The sequence below is a fragment of the Leptodactylus fuscus genome, chromosome 1 (genome assembly GCF_031893055.1).
Source record: "Leptodactylus fuscus isolate aLepFus1 chromosome 1, aLepFus1.hap2, whole genome shotgun sequence".
In the NCBI taxonomy this organism is placed as follows: domain Eukaryota; kingdom Metazoa; phylum Chordata; class Amphibia; order Anura; family Leptodactylidae; genus Leptodactylus; species Leptodactylus fuscus.
The window spans coordinates 103598147-103613236 of record NC_134265.1 but is presented as its reverse complement, the minus strand read 5'-3'; the positions used below and the strand labels follow the sequence as shown (position 1 = coordinate 103613236).

Below are 15090 nucleotides of genomic sequence, written 5' to 3'. Positions count from 1 at the left end.
TGGTCTGATTCGAACCCAGGAACCCAGCATTGCAAGACCACCGTGCTAACCACTGGGCCCCCAAGCTTCTTCCTGGAGTCGACTCATTAAGGACTGTGGGAGAGAATTTTAGGCATGCTGTGGTCAGTAAGAAGTAGGGAAGCTGTGACCTCATCTATTGGCACTAGGGCATGCAATGATAGTCATTAAATATTGGTGTTTAGGTGTGGAGGAGTTATTATATACTGTAATGTTAGCAGTCTTGTTTGTGATATAAATAAGATGCCTTTTGCAAAGAAAACTCGTAAAGAATTTACACCTGTATTAGTCTTAGTGGCCAGAGTAATAATTGTAAGATAAAGTACGTTTTATTAAACAGATAGAGGCCAGGAAAATGCATAAAATAAGTAACACAAGTTTAACAAATTGTTTGAAAATATGTTCTTTTCTTGTGACTTATTCCCATTACGTAGCAAGCATTTGATACTCAAATGAAAGCAATGAATTCACAATACAATTGTTAGATTTCTGTTAAAAGGGAGTCTTCACACTCTGCTCAAGATAACTGCCCTAACTAGAGAAACAGTGTAACAGTAGGAGAGGTCAGTCAAGCAATTGGGGAGGGGGGGGGGGGGGGGGCTGGTACTTATTGATAGTCATGGACAAATATAAAGAGAGTGAAGCTGCAGCAGGAGAAGAAACGCCCCTAAAGCCCTTTTCAGCTAACTTACACGAGAATAAAATACTGATTTTCATGAAAATGGGGCTACAGTTGAGAATTAGAAAGGCAGTGTAGAAGCCGTACTACAAGGTAATGTCAGTTTGATGCATAACTTCCTGCTGATATACTCCCTTTAAATGAAATCACAACTAAAACTAGCAGATCTATACAGCAGCCATAAAAAAAGACCACTCCTTGAGCTGATAAAGACTTGGGAACTGATCAAGTGTTTACTTGTATGTACCAATAACCTTGCACCCTCCCACCTAAAATTGTATTCCTATAAGTCGCTTTGTACATAAATATGCATCCTTCGGAAATTGTTTTTAAATATACCTGAGGAAGAAGCCGAGAGCTTCGAAAGCTTGTAATCTGTCATCATTATTAGTTAGCCATTAAAAAAGGTATCAACTACTGAAGACTCAAGTTTTTTTTTTTATATTTCATACCCACTGGCTAACATGGTACAAAAACAAACATTTTCCTTATGACAGATCTATACAGACATTTTCTCTGCATGTTCCCAAGAGGTCAGTCATGTTCCTCCTTTTTCTGCACTATCCTCTGTCTGGCAACTAGTAAGAGCTTCTGCATAGTTTGTCTACAGGACATCTAGCTTGTATCACTATAGAAATGATTTGTACAGAAAATGCTAGAGCTATATAAATATCAGCGATTATTAGGACATGCTTATTTGCTTGATAGGCCTCCACCGATCCCAAAAACAGAGTGCCATTTTCCTTGTGTGGATAGGGACTACAAGACACTGAGCATCTCTGAACCTTAAAGCATGCCTAAAAGACCAATGCTGAAGTACAGCATAAAATGAGAGAAACAACAAATCCCTAAAGTACTCCAAACAAGTGCCTACGTGCTGAGAGGCGTTTGCATTCCCACTCACCTAGATAAAGCGCTGCCATTTGCATACACAGCCGAATAGTCGCTCTGTATGTCATCGGAATCTAAATTTGTTTTGTTCTAAACAATAACTAATTGGGCAGTGAAAGTGACTGCGTTACAAAAACATGACATTTACAATTAGACCGGAGACTGCAGGAGTTAAACCCAATATCAGGAACTGTTGCAGCTTTCTAAAGAAGGCACATTGTTTACACTCCTGCGTAAATGTCAAAATCAAATTGGAAAACTCTTTATTGACATGAATAATGTGGTTGCAAGAGGCAGAATGAACCGCTACCGATTCATCCATATGAAAAATTGGCAATCACTTCATTTATTTTCCCCTCTCTGCCTTATTACTCAGACTCCGTTCATCAAAAATGCTTACATTTGGCCAATTTGCAAAATCAAATCTCTGCAAAAAATATTAGCGCGAGTCCAGAGCAAAATGTATTTACCCAGGGTCAATACAACAATTGTTCCCAATGAATACTAATAAGGCAAGATGAAAAGAATCGTTCAGCCCATTTATAAAGGCATTATACAGCTAAGAGACATCAATTATTTCAATGGCAAGATACAAAACACTCCGTTCTTAAGATCAGCTAAATGTTCATTTTGACTGGAAATCAATTTCTAAAAGTCAAAGCATTTTACAATTTACATCTAGATCTAGTCACCATGTCGGCATGTTTTACAGCTTACCATACTTTTCTCAGTAGAAGACGCTTTTTTTGAACAAAAAAATAAAAAATAAAAAAAACTTTCCAAGAAGTGCCTGCTTCTTATAGTGTGAAGTCAGGGGCATCTAGCAGTGTCAGACACCCATGACAGCTTTTTGCTGTAGTGCTTCACTTGATCTCAGACTGTCAAGAGTCTCTCCATGCCTCTGCCCAACACTGACCTGTGTGGTTCGTGCAGGCCCGAGGGAAAGATGAAAGAATGATGTGAGGTGCAGAGCCCTCTCCATGCTATAGGTCCCAACCTATAGGTGCTACGTCTTTTCAGAACATGAGTATGTGACCAGTCATATGCATGGGAGAAGACCCGGCAGAGCTGTAATCTGCATGAGCAGGTATGAAACTTCAATACTAGTACAATATGTGTGTATAGATGCAACTACGTATAAATATACTGAGTGAAGTAGAAGATTATATATAGCCTGTATGTATACGTAGGAGTGTGTTCAACAGAGTTGAATATGGGTAGAGATATCCAATTATACTGTGTGAAACTGGCCATGTGTGTGTAGCAGATCTGCGTATATATGTCGTTTGTGTGCAACAGAGCTGTATGTGTAGCAGTTATTTGTGCATATATGAACAACGCTTAATAGGTGTGCAGAAGTGTATGGATATACTGTACATGATCCATATCATTCTACCCCAACATTTTTTTTCATTTCAAAGTTTCCCAATACTTTATATGGCATTTTAAAAAGTCCCATGAGCAAAAAAAAAAAGGGTTGTGTATTCATGGGTATAAAGGAACACTCTGAAAACGATTGATAAGAGTGAACCAGAAATAAAGTTGCCCTCACTTTTTGTCATTCTACAGCATTTTCTGAATGATCTAGACCAGGGGTGCTCACACTTTTTCAGCGTGTGAGCTACTTTGTTAGCTGACCAAGGCAAAAGATCTACTAGGGTGGGCTTATGGGCGGAATGGGCGTTTCTGTGGGCGGGGCATGTGGGCAGGGCCGAATGGATCGTGAGAGCAGGAGACGGCGTTCTGTGGCCGCCCAGGGATCCCCGGTGTCTGCTTGCTCACAGTGCAGGCTGAGAGTTATCTCTGGACACTGGCAGGCTGGGGCTGCGGCAGCCCCGCCTGCCAGTGTCAGGAGATGACTCTCAACCTGCACTGTGAGCAAGCAGACACCGGGGATCCCTGCATCCCGCGATCGACCCATACGTCCTTTGCGATCTACCAGTAGATCGCGATCGACGTATTGGGCACCCCTGATCTAGACCGTCTAGTAGAAAGCCTACAGTGAACAAAAGGGTAACTCTGCTGCTGCCCTGCCCCATCTTCTACTAGGCCAGTAAGAGGGGGGTTATCAATATTTTGTCCTACTGCAGAGCACAGCAGGGATGACCCTGCTTCAGTCAGTCACAGAACAATGGATTTGGGAAGATGATGGGTGGAAGTGAAGGGGTTTGCATATGCCTAATCTGCCCTACGGAATCTTCAGTGCAACTTCAATAGTGGACTCCAAAGTATCAACACTCAGATACATGAAACATCAGATATATCCAACTTAAACTAAGGCTCCACATGGCATCCAGCAGCAAAAACAGCACTGTAGGAAAAGCTGCGATGGCAACACATCAAGGTTCTTCCCACAGCGCTTTGCACAGAAAGTTCGCAGTGGTTTTAGCAATAATTTGCAGCAATAATTGTGGTTAGTTTTAGGGCTACTTATGTTCTCTACTGTCAAGCAGGAGCAGACAAAGGGGGTGCGAGTCTGAGCTCCGACACGGTCTACCACTGATTGGAGCTGTGAATCACAACCCCTTGCCTGCTCCTACCAGCATCCACCCACAAGATAGTAAAGAACATATGTAGGCACCAAAACTAACAGCACTGAATGCTCAGTCCCAGCGGGAGCTAGAGAAAAAAAAATAAAAAAATTCAACTGTTATGGAATCTGTGACGAAGCGCCTATTAAAAAATTCAAGAAGCTGGGAGTTGGTGAATGAGGTGAAAGGACACGTACACTTTCTGACTCCCAATAAAGCCAAAGAGTATCTTATACCTCCTTCAATAAATAATTTAAATAATTTCACTGTCATAAGAATGTAATACGTTTCCAAAGGGGTTTTAAGGCAGGTAAAGATTTTTTATTTTTTTTTTATGCTCACTTTACTTATCCTCATTCATAGTAGACGCTCCCCAGGTACTTTACCTCTTGACACACTGGCTGAGAATTGTCATCTCTGCTCTCAGTGGATGACTGAGCAGTTATTTCCCGTGTGTCAAGCAAGACCAATAAACAAGAAGTATCAAAACAGAACCAGGGAAGGGAACAACTAGTTGAGTATTTTTATTTCTCCTTCTTCCCTCTTATTAAGAAAGAAAGAAAGAAAGAAAGAAAGAAAGAATGTGCGTTGGCAACTCAATTATGCGACCATTGCTTCATAAAACTCCTCCCCGCAGTATATCTGCTAGCAAGAAAAATGGGGGCTTGGATCCTCCATACTAGCATCTAGCTGGCCAATTGTGCAATGGTAGTTAGAAGTCTCTTGTAATAAACAAACTACTGTATGAGCTATTAAACTAACTTATCACATTAACACAATCTATCAAATACCTTTGTCATCTTTGTCTTTTTGTGGCTCCTCTTCCTCAGTGGGTTGCGAAGGATCATAATAGTCACTTTTGTATTGGAATCCGACAGAATTATACATGCCATCTTCTGCCAAGGCTTCGCTTAGCCGCTTATATTCTTCCTCTTGAAGGAAAATATTGACATATGTTAAAAATAATACAAGTGTACCCAGATACAATAAAGACATGCTTTAGCACACTGCATGATATCAAATATCGCACCAATTTTTGCCAGTAGTCAAACATATTCATATTATTGAACAGGAAAAAAGGCAAACTACTTTTCCTGACAAGAGTATTTGGCAGCAGACATGCATGACAAAGTTCAGGTTTCTGAAGATTTGTCTGCGACTTGTTGCTTTTTTTCTACAATAATTAAGTAAAGCGAGTATATTCCAGTGCACAGATAAGGTGGGAAAAGGCAGTCTCTACATATAAAACTATCCTGCGGTCCAAATTCAGAGAGCTGTTTTCCATTCCAATGGGTACTGTCAAATAGATAATATCAGAAAGAGTGAGTATAAAATCATTAAGATGCCAGTAAAATTTATATACGGTGTCATTTAACGCAAAAGAAAGGGTCAGTTATTTTAAGGCACGGGTTTGTAAATGTTGATGTACCTTGCCTTGCTTCCTCTTCAAGCAAGTCCGTATGCAACGCTAAATACCTCTCTTCATCACATAAAGCCTCTATTCGAGCCTCCTCCTCCGATAAATTATAATTTCTGTTCCAAGAGTTGTGCTCCGCATCATATTCAGAAAGGTCATGCAGATGACCACGTCCATCATACCTGCAACGTGAAGGCAATGGTCAGTAGAATGCACATCAAACTTTCATACTTTAGAAGAACTTACCTGTCTAACCTGCCCTGCCATAAAATAGACCCAATACAGGGGCCTTGCAAGTATTCTGTAAATAGCGTTTCTCTAACTTAACTCTTTAGCGTCTGGACATTCAGCTGTACATTGTGTAGATTGCTCTATCAATGTAAAACTTTACATGTCTAGCTTATAGAAATCTGGCTTCTTTAATAAAAAAAAAAAGATCAGAATACCAAAATGCCAGCTGGCAGTCTATTAAAAGCTCTTACCATATGATTTTTTTCTCATCCATTTATGTAATTAAATGTATACGTCTTGTACTTAATGTTTTGGGGGGAAACTTCTAATGTACATTCACACGAACCCGAACACATAAATACCTATCCGAAAGAACCAAACGCAGGAAATTTTCTCGCTTCATTCTGCTAGTCCGCATCTCTCAGCAGAAATCTTCGCCTCAGAAACGTGGATCTCTTGGTGGTAATATCATGGCTAGGCTCGACCCTTAGCCAAATGGCTGAGGAAATAAGTTCTTGTTATGTAGTAGAGAGACACACACATACATACATGGAAACAGAACATACATATGTAGTTTAAGGAGGCTTTAAAAGTAGAACGCAAAAGTCAGCTATGCTGTCATGTTCATGAATTACTTGTGAAAATGTACTACAGCGGTTCTATAAACAGACCAGAGAGCTGATCATAGACCAGAAGAAGAATGATTACATAAAGTGGATGAACAATGCTCACGAGAGGGATTTGTACCTTAGTCCACAAAAAGCCTCCTTAACGTACAAAGTGATTTTCTCAGAAGGCGGCTTGCTTTAGTGTTTGCACTAAAACATGCCATAAAGCTACTAAGTAGGCCTTGCCACTTAATAGTGTTTATACCATGTAGAAATGCACTTAAAGTGTACTTTCCACCTAAATTAGCCTGTAAAATCCAGTAGATGTATTAAGTTGGCAAGTCTGCCATATCTGCCCTTACAGTCTGTGTAACCATTCTAAGCAAATGCAGTGTCAACCAAAGCCTATTAAACAGAGATACCAGCGTCAGACTTGCAAAAAGCCTTAAAGTTTCTCCTGTCTCTACCTTCAATTTATATCCAGCCTGTGACAGACATCTGTTAAAGGTAACCTGTCAGGCTGACCTGCAGGCAGCATGTAATATACACTGAATGGCCAAGTTATTAGGGTGACCTGCCCTTTTACAATTGGAGTTTATCTGTGTAGTTGTTAGACCAGATCCCAATCATTACAATGCGAGTTCAGCCACAACAAAGAACTGAACTTGCCATTTCCTACTCCATTTTATGTTTCAGCTGCTGAGAATAGCTAATCCATAGGGGTGGCGGGTGTCAGATGCCCACCTATTTGATATTAATGATCCATCTTTAGGACAGATCAGCAATAGGTTTATGCCAGAAAACCCCTATAATACCTGGTTCACACATGCTGATGTGTTCCGTCCGTAAGGGTCCGCATGAGGACCCCTACGGACGGAACACAAGTGCAACTGCAAGCGCTGTGCAATTCAAGCGCATGAGCCCCATAGACTATAACGGCGTCCGTGGGCTTGCCGCACACTGCCAGCATGAATTGAGCCCACGGCCGTCATTATAGTGTATGGGGCGCGTACGCTTGAACTGCACAGCAGTTGCACTTGTGTTCCGTCCGGGAGGGTCCTCATGCGGACCCTTACGGACGGAACACATCAGCATGTGTGAACCGGCCCTAACATGAATCAACTTCAGTACGAATACACATTAGAATGGAAAAACTAAATCTATCATCTGAGCTACTGGTGCTAGACTAGCCAGGGTTAGGATTTCAATGAGCAAAAAGAAACTGTATTTAGAGTATACGGAAAAAAAAATATAAATTATGTTGCACAATACAACTGGGTATTATCAGTTGGTGGATCCCTACACACTGATAAGGCTGTGCCCTGTCCAGTCTGACACTGCCAAACTGGTAACACCAATATGTCAATTCATTCATTCATTCATTCATTTCTAGGAGGAATAAAGAAAAGTTCTAAGAACACCTGGCTTCAGAATTTCAGCCCTATATCAATTTGTTTAATATTAAAGGTAAGTCAGGAGAGCCGACCAGTACTCTTACTATAGGAGGAGTCAGAAAAATTATAGTAGCTGAATACAGCACTTCTAAGAGCTCGTTCACACGGGGCAAGAGGGGGCGGATTTTGGCGCTGAATCCACTTCAGAATCCGCCCCCTCACAATGGAGGTCTATGTAGACCACTAGCTTACTTTTTTCTGTGAGCGGCATGTTCCCGCTTTCTTCAGGCGGATTCCACAGCTGATTCAGCCCCGATGTCCGCCTCGTGGCAGCACCCTCTAGACTAGGCCCATTCATTTGTTCCTACTCCGGAGCGGAAAGCCGTGACAGACGCATTTTGGCCCTATTCTGACGTGGCTTCTCACGTCACAATCAGGACCAAGATACGCCATACCGTGCCTCGCGTGAACCAGCCCTTAGATTTATGCAGCTCCATTCAGGATGCACAGTCTGTAATGAATTAAACGACAGACTTGCCAAGTGACCAAACATCTGCTGTAAGCCAAAAGTGAACATAAGATGTACACTTTAAATACATAGGCATAATATAGGTATCCTTTAACAAAGCTGCCCAAGTCTTTTTCAAATGAAATACGATAAAGAAATTTACATGAGTAAGGACAGAACGTAAATTTCATTACTAAGTATAAAGAGATTTTCAAAGGAAAAAGACTTCACTAGTATAGCCCCCCCTTTGACCCAAAGACAAAAACAGGTTTCCAGGCACAATCCATCGATGGAAACTTCCTCCTACACAGAAGTGGAAATAAAAGCAGTGCATAAGTGCAACACAGAGTTCAATATAGTGTGGAGTCCTGCATTGAAAAGGTTGACAGACGCCTGTAGTAGTTCCAAAATCCTTAGGAAGAGCAAGACGTTAAACCCTAGGTCATGCCAAGTAAAACTGCTCATTTCCAAAAGCGAGACTGCCACAGCAAAACGGTGCTGAAAAACAATCTCTCTCTTTTGTAAGTTATTGTAGGAGTTTCTACAATTGAAAGCTTACTTTTTCATAAATCAATAAAGCAGGTGAAGGGAACAAACTATGTAATATACTTCACTAAAGAAAACTGTTTCTTAAAGGGGCGCTATCCTTGGCAAAAGTCATTTTTAACTAAACACATCCTTGCATAACCTTCAGAAAGGCTATTCCACACATACCTTTTGTATGTAGATTGTCTCAGTAGTGTTTGAATAAGTTCGTTTTTACTCATATGCTAATTAGTCTCCAATGTGCACAGGAAGTGGTCAGCCAGCTCTCCTCTCTATGAGAGCAGGGAGGAGGAGTCAGCAGCAGCAGCCTGAGCTGTATATACAGAAAACAGTGCACGAAGACACTTCTAGGGTGCACAGAGAAGCTCATTAGCATATGAATAAAAACGGACTTATTCAGAAACTACTGAGGCAATTTCTATACAAAAGGTAGGTGTGGAATAGCCTTTCTAAAGGCTATGCTAGGATGTGATTAGTTAAAAATGACTTTTCCAATGATAGAGCCCCTTTAATCTATTACTCCTATTGGTACTTCTTTTCTGAGTGATTCCAGTCCATACTCAAGTAGAGTCTATATACATAAAGTCTATGGAGAGGGTTGGAGAGAAGGGGAGACAGGCATTAGGGATTATGCTGTTCCTGGTATTCATGGCCTATCCAAAGGATTGGCCATCAATACCAGAAACTAGATAACCTTTTACATGAGTCATTGGGAAAGGTATGGATAATAATTCCTAATAACCCAGCTACTATGTTACGAAAAATAATAGTTTCCACTTTTAGGAGCTGTCCTCTTCTATTGCAGGACCAAAACAGCTCCCGACATCTCCAACTCAAGAACATTCATTGAATCTGCTCCTTTCTCACCCCAAAAATACTAGTCCATGACCTAAATCTCCAGCTAACACCACACCCTTACCCATGGCTTCCCAGCAAATGCTCTTGTCTCCCTTCAGTCTCCTCCAATCTCAGCCGCTCGATTAATCCACCTCTCCACCCATTTTCCATCCGCCACTCCACTCTGCCAACCCACAATTACAAACTTCAAGAAGACCTTGAAGACTCACCTCTTCCGGAAGGCCTACCACCTTCAATAACATCATCTGAAGAGTTCTTGCCATCACTTACTGTCTATATCCCTTTTCCCTCATAGATTGTAAGTCCATGCAGGTAGGGTTTTCTATCCCATTGTTCCAGTTGGTCACTGTTCATATTGTACTTTTTTTGTATATTATGTATCGTATGTAAAGCCTTAAAGGGGCTCTATCATTGGGAAAAGTCATTTTTAGCTAAGCACATACTTACATAGTAATATGGTAAGGACTAAAAAATAACTTTTATTCAATTCATTAAAAATATTTCTGATGCATAAAAACTAAGTGAGTGTGTGTGAACAGGCACTTTCAATCATGAACAGACCTACCTCCTCTATTCCACTATTTTGGCTAGTGGTATCCCCACCTACTGAGAACTACCACAATTGTGTGAGGGGTTGCTTTCTGATAGTGCCTATGGCTGTCCACCTACTACACACATCCACAATTGCCACAAGATAAATCCTGTGCCAAATTAAAGCCTCATCCACATGCAGTATAATGGGTGTTGTTTCTGAGGGTCACTAGCAGGCGGCTTAAGCAGTAACCTTTGCCAGACTGACTTCCCTCCTCACATATATTTCTAAAGGTGAATGCAGAAATGCAGCAACCACTATCCCATTTGCTGATGCACTGCATCACCAGTTTGCTCACAATATGGGATTCAATACTATAAGGCTACATACGTCGGATAGATGTCTATACGATCCAACGTAGTGTTCCCGCTAGAAATCTGCACTTAACCATCAGCATACAGCGTAATCAACTCCTCCGTGTGTGCACTACATGGGGAGTTACCGCTATCCTATAATCAACTGTTAATTGTGAGGAGTCACCAAGAACCCTGACAACTGCATATACACTTCCCTTTGTTCAGCATATTATGCCCATGAGTTAACACCTTGTTCACACATGCTGTATGGTATAGCCCAGGGGTAGGGAACGTGCGGCTCTCCAGCTGTTGCAAAACTACAACTCCCAGAATGCATACTTGCTCTGCTGTTCTTGGAACTCCCATGGAAGTGAATGGAGCATGCTGGGAGTTGTAGTTTCACAGCAGCTGGAGAGCCAAAGGTTCCCTTCCCCTGGTATAGCCTATCCCACTCCATGGGGAGTTGCCACTATGCTATACTCAGCTGTTAATTATAAGGAGTCACCAAGAGCTCTGACTGCACATGCCCGCAGCCACAAGAAAATGGCCGCTTACACAGTAATTAAGCGGCCATTTTCTTGTGGCCTGTTAGCATGCGCAGTCAGCTCTGCTCGAGGCCTACAAGTTTTACTGCCTGCGCTGGAAAAAGATGCACGAAGAGGACGTTCCAGAAGAAGATGGAGGCAGCGCTGGAGAGTTCTCTTGCAGCATTGGAGACGCCCCCAGTGCTGTTTGAGCGTTGGGGCCCATCCCCAGTGCTGCGAGAGAACTCATTTGCATACCGACGGAAAACGGAATGTTAACCAAACGGTGGGGCGAAGAAGACATCTAAAGTGCTCCTTTACACACAAGTCTTCGTACTATGGCATATACTGAAAGATGCAGGAAGTATTTCTGGAACATATACCTTTACAACAAGGTAAGAAACTATTTATCCAACAACATATGAGATATTATTAAAACCTGTAAATGGAATTTTTCCAGCAAAATGTATTTACATCTTTTCACTGCATATATGTATTACATCTTTCACGTCCTCATGCATATGTGGTTTTATATACCGCTAGAAAGCCGACAGTGCGCTGAATTCAATGCGCTTTCTAGTGGTCTATAAAACCGCACATGCATGAGGACATGACAGGTCATGACAAGTTTTTATAGCAGCTAAAATATTAGTGTGAGAACTTATCTCTTGGGATCAGGAAAGACCAGTCTTTCATATCAAATGATACCTAAATTTTTTCTATCATTATAGGTGTTCCATATGAATAGAAGAGACAAGCACTTATAAAATCTGCCTGCGTAGAAAGAACTTACACCCTGTCTAATATCAATGCATCTGTTCACTTCCTGACCTACATGTTTACCACCATTTGGAACGTAGAAATTTCTATTGATGGCAGTTCTGATCAATATTCAATATGTATCTCCAAAGACATACTGGTAGAGAATGTAGGTTGTGAGCACTATATGGGACAGTGACTTGCAATGTCTGTAAAGTGCTGCGGATATGATGGCGCTATACACGCAAGCATAAAAATTTTTAAAATAGAGTTGCCTGAGACTTTTTTTTTTAAGTTATAGAAGTTCGCCCCCCAAATCTCCCTTGTCCTCTGTTTGTCAGTCCTTCGTTGGTCCCTAGCTGACATCAGTGACATTCCACTTGCCTAATGTGACTACTGAGGTCTCAGCAGTCACATGTTTGTGAAGAGGCCACCACTGAGATCTGTGATCAGCTGCAGTGGTCCTCTCACTGCAAAAGAACAGCACTGCATCTGGTAACTGAGGAACGGGCAGAAGAAAATACATTTTTGGTCATTTTATTAGTCCTTATGTAACACCTTTTGAAGTTAAAGAGATATGTCACAGACAGTATATTTTTGGAAAGTACAGAGATACTCTGCATGGCCTCTGATACACATACATCAACTAAAACCACCCAAAATTACTTCTAAGTCTGTTAACCATTTCACAACAAGACTCCTGCTATATCCTGCTCCTGCTGCTTACCCAGTCCACTAGTAGAAAGGTCTGCACCCATCCCAGACACACACACCTTCTGAAGGGTACCATGAGTACATCCATATACAGATTATAATGAGAGACGAGAAACCCAAAAGGGAGCAGACTCAGAAGTTATTAGTTTAACCCCTTGTGGATATTCAAGGAACGTGAACCAGTCTCATGTCAGTAGTACTTTAATGATGTGGTAATAATTTTACACTTTATCAAGTTATATTAGATCATATACAGTGCATGTCAATGGTGGAAAGTATCATCATCCTGGCCACCAGAGAGATCTATTGTGTATCATGAAGTTATTGTGGCCTCACATCCCCCTCCATTATAGACTAGAACCAGGAGGGTGTCAGCTGTCAGGCCCCCACTGACATCACCAGGTTACATATATGTAACAAGGGCTATGTATACGGACATATATGTAACGAGGGCTATGTATACGGACATATATGTAACGAGGGCTATGTATACGGACATATATGTAACAAGGGCTATGTATACGGACATATATGTAACAAGGGCTATGTATACGGACATATATGTAACAAGGGCTATGTATACGGACATATATGGACACTTCAGCTCTCAGGCTGTGCCACACAGCGGCATAGAGCACCATTCACACTGCACCACAGGCCAGTCTACGTGCGGAGGAGTCACGGCAGCTACTAAAACATTAGGTTCAGGTTAGGTTATGTCATAGGCAACTATCATCAGCATCCAACCGACCTATCGATGAGAATCTGGGAATCTCCCATCCACGGGATGAGGTGTCTCCCCTGCTCGTGGTACAAGGCCTTCTCATCGTCCCGAAACACCTTGCAGGCATAGCCGAACACCAGGAGCTCCGCTACTGCCGCCGACTTCCCGCTGCTCTTCTTCCGTGTAGTGCCGGTGAACATCACGACGTCCAAAGGACACGGCCTTCAAATCCAATACTAGAGGCCTCCGTCACTGCAGTGCCCTGCACAAAATGGAGAGAGACGCACTTCCGCTTCTACAGCCAAGCAGATTCGACATTCTTCTTGTGGGCTTCACCGAGGTCTTTGTTTAAAAAAACAAACAAACATACAAAATATATGGATTTGGGGTATCTTTCAGTGTGAAAATAAAACAGTTTAGCCTTATTTGGATTATTTTGTTTTTCGCAAGTACGAAAGTGCCGTGCTGGAAATAACGCTGATTTCGCTGCTCTTGAGTCCTGGGTGGGCGGGGCAGGTTATACAAGGTGGTTGCAGTCAGTGTCTGCGCTGCTTGTGTGTCACACTGTGGTGTTTAGTGCATTACCAGTGTACATTTACAAACTGCCTGATTTTCAGGATATACTTTCTGACATTTTTATTTCAATTTACAGTTTACTCTATAAAAGATAACAAGCTTCAGTGATCCACAAGTTTTCTGGTTAAACCCTAAGGCGAGACCTGCACTGTTACTGTAGGCTGAGTAACATTAAATAAACCCAGGGTCACACATTGCATTTGCTGGGGGTTCACTAACAAACCATGAATTACAATAGCAGCGGAAAAAAACCTGCAGCCCAAAGTCTTTTATGCTGTTGATGTGAATGACAGAGGCCAAACATGTCAACTTTTGCTGCAAATTCAGCTGCGATTTTCAACTTTTGCAATGCCAATCTTGAAAACCGCTTTAAAGAGGACCTTTCATCAGATTGGGCACAGGCAGTTCCATATACTGCTGGAAAGCCGACAGTGTGCTGAATTCCTTTCCCGATCTGTGTCCCTGGTAAAGAGCTATTGGTCCCGGTACCATAGCTCTTTACAGTCAGAAGGGCTTTCCTGACAGTCAGTCAGGTATGTCCTTCTCCACAGCAGCGCCTATAGTGCTGTACAGTGTGAGCGGGGAGGAACGCCCCCTCCCTCTGCTCACAGTGCTCGTCCATAGACGAGTATTATCAGGAGGGAAGGGAGGCATTCCTCCCTGCTCACACTGTACAATGCGATAGGCGCTGCTGTGGAGAAGGACGTTCCTGACTGACTGTCAGGAACGCCCATCTGACTGTAGAAAGTTACGGTACAGGGAACGATAGCGCTTTACCCGGGGCACATATCGGAAAAACCGAATTCAGCGCACTGCCGGCTTTCCAGCAGTATATGGAACTGCCTGTGCCCAATCTGATGAATGGTCCTCTTTAACTGCAGGGGTTTATCCGGCGGTAAAAACCAGTTGTGCTTCAGATATTCCACAGCAGACATGGGCTGCCATGTGTTTCTGTTGTTTTTCACTTTTTTTATGTAATAGCACAAAATGCTACTAAAATACTTTTAAAAATAGGTTTTCCTCTCCGTTATGGTAATTTTTATTTTGTACTAGTAGAACAACCTGGCTTCGTATGGGTATATTTCACTTTTTGTTTGTGTACTGGCCCCATAAGAATTGGCAGCGGTCTATTTTGTATGTCGTTTGTGTGTAGTTTAAATACATTTTAATTTATAAGAATGCTGACACCCAGTATGGCAGTCCAGTATAGGTACAGTCTATTTA

General features: G+C 41.9%; 1 protein-coding gene across 3 annotated transcripts in view; it reads right to left on the bottom strand.

Moving 5' to 3' along the window:
- Positions 1-13566, bottom strand: part of SFSWAP (splicing factor SWAP) — an 88933-nt gene extending 75367 nt beyond the window's left edge. Inside the window, exons 1-4 of one of the 3 annotated variants that reach the window (XM_075274874.1) lie at positions 13318-13445; positions 6130-6266; positions 5549-5718; positions 4911-5051 (exon numbers count right to left, since the gene is read on the bottom strand). In XM_075274874.1, the coding sequence (XP_075130975.1) occupies positions 4911-5051; positions 5549-5718; positions 6130-6185 (367 nt within the window). In that variant the 5' untranslated portion in view covers positions 6186-6266; positions 13318-13445. Of the gene's footprint in view, positions 1-4910; positions 5052-5548; positions 7303-13317 lie in introns of those variants that run through there. The other 2 variants (XM_075274865.1, XM_075274883.1) reach the window with 2 other exon arrangements.
- Between the last annotated feature and the right edge of the window lie 1524 nt (positions 13567-15090).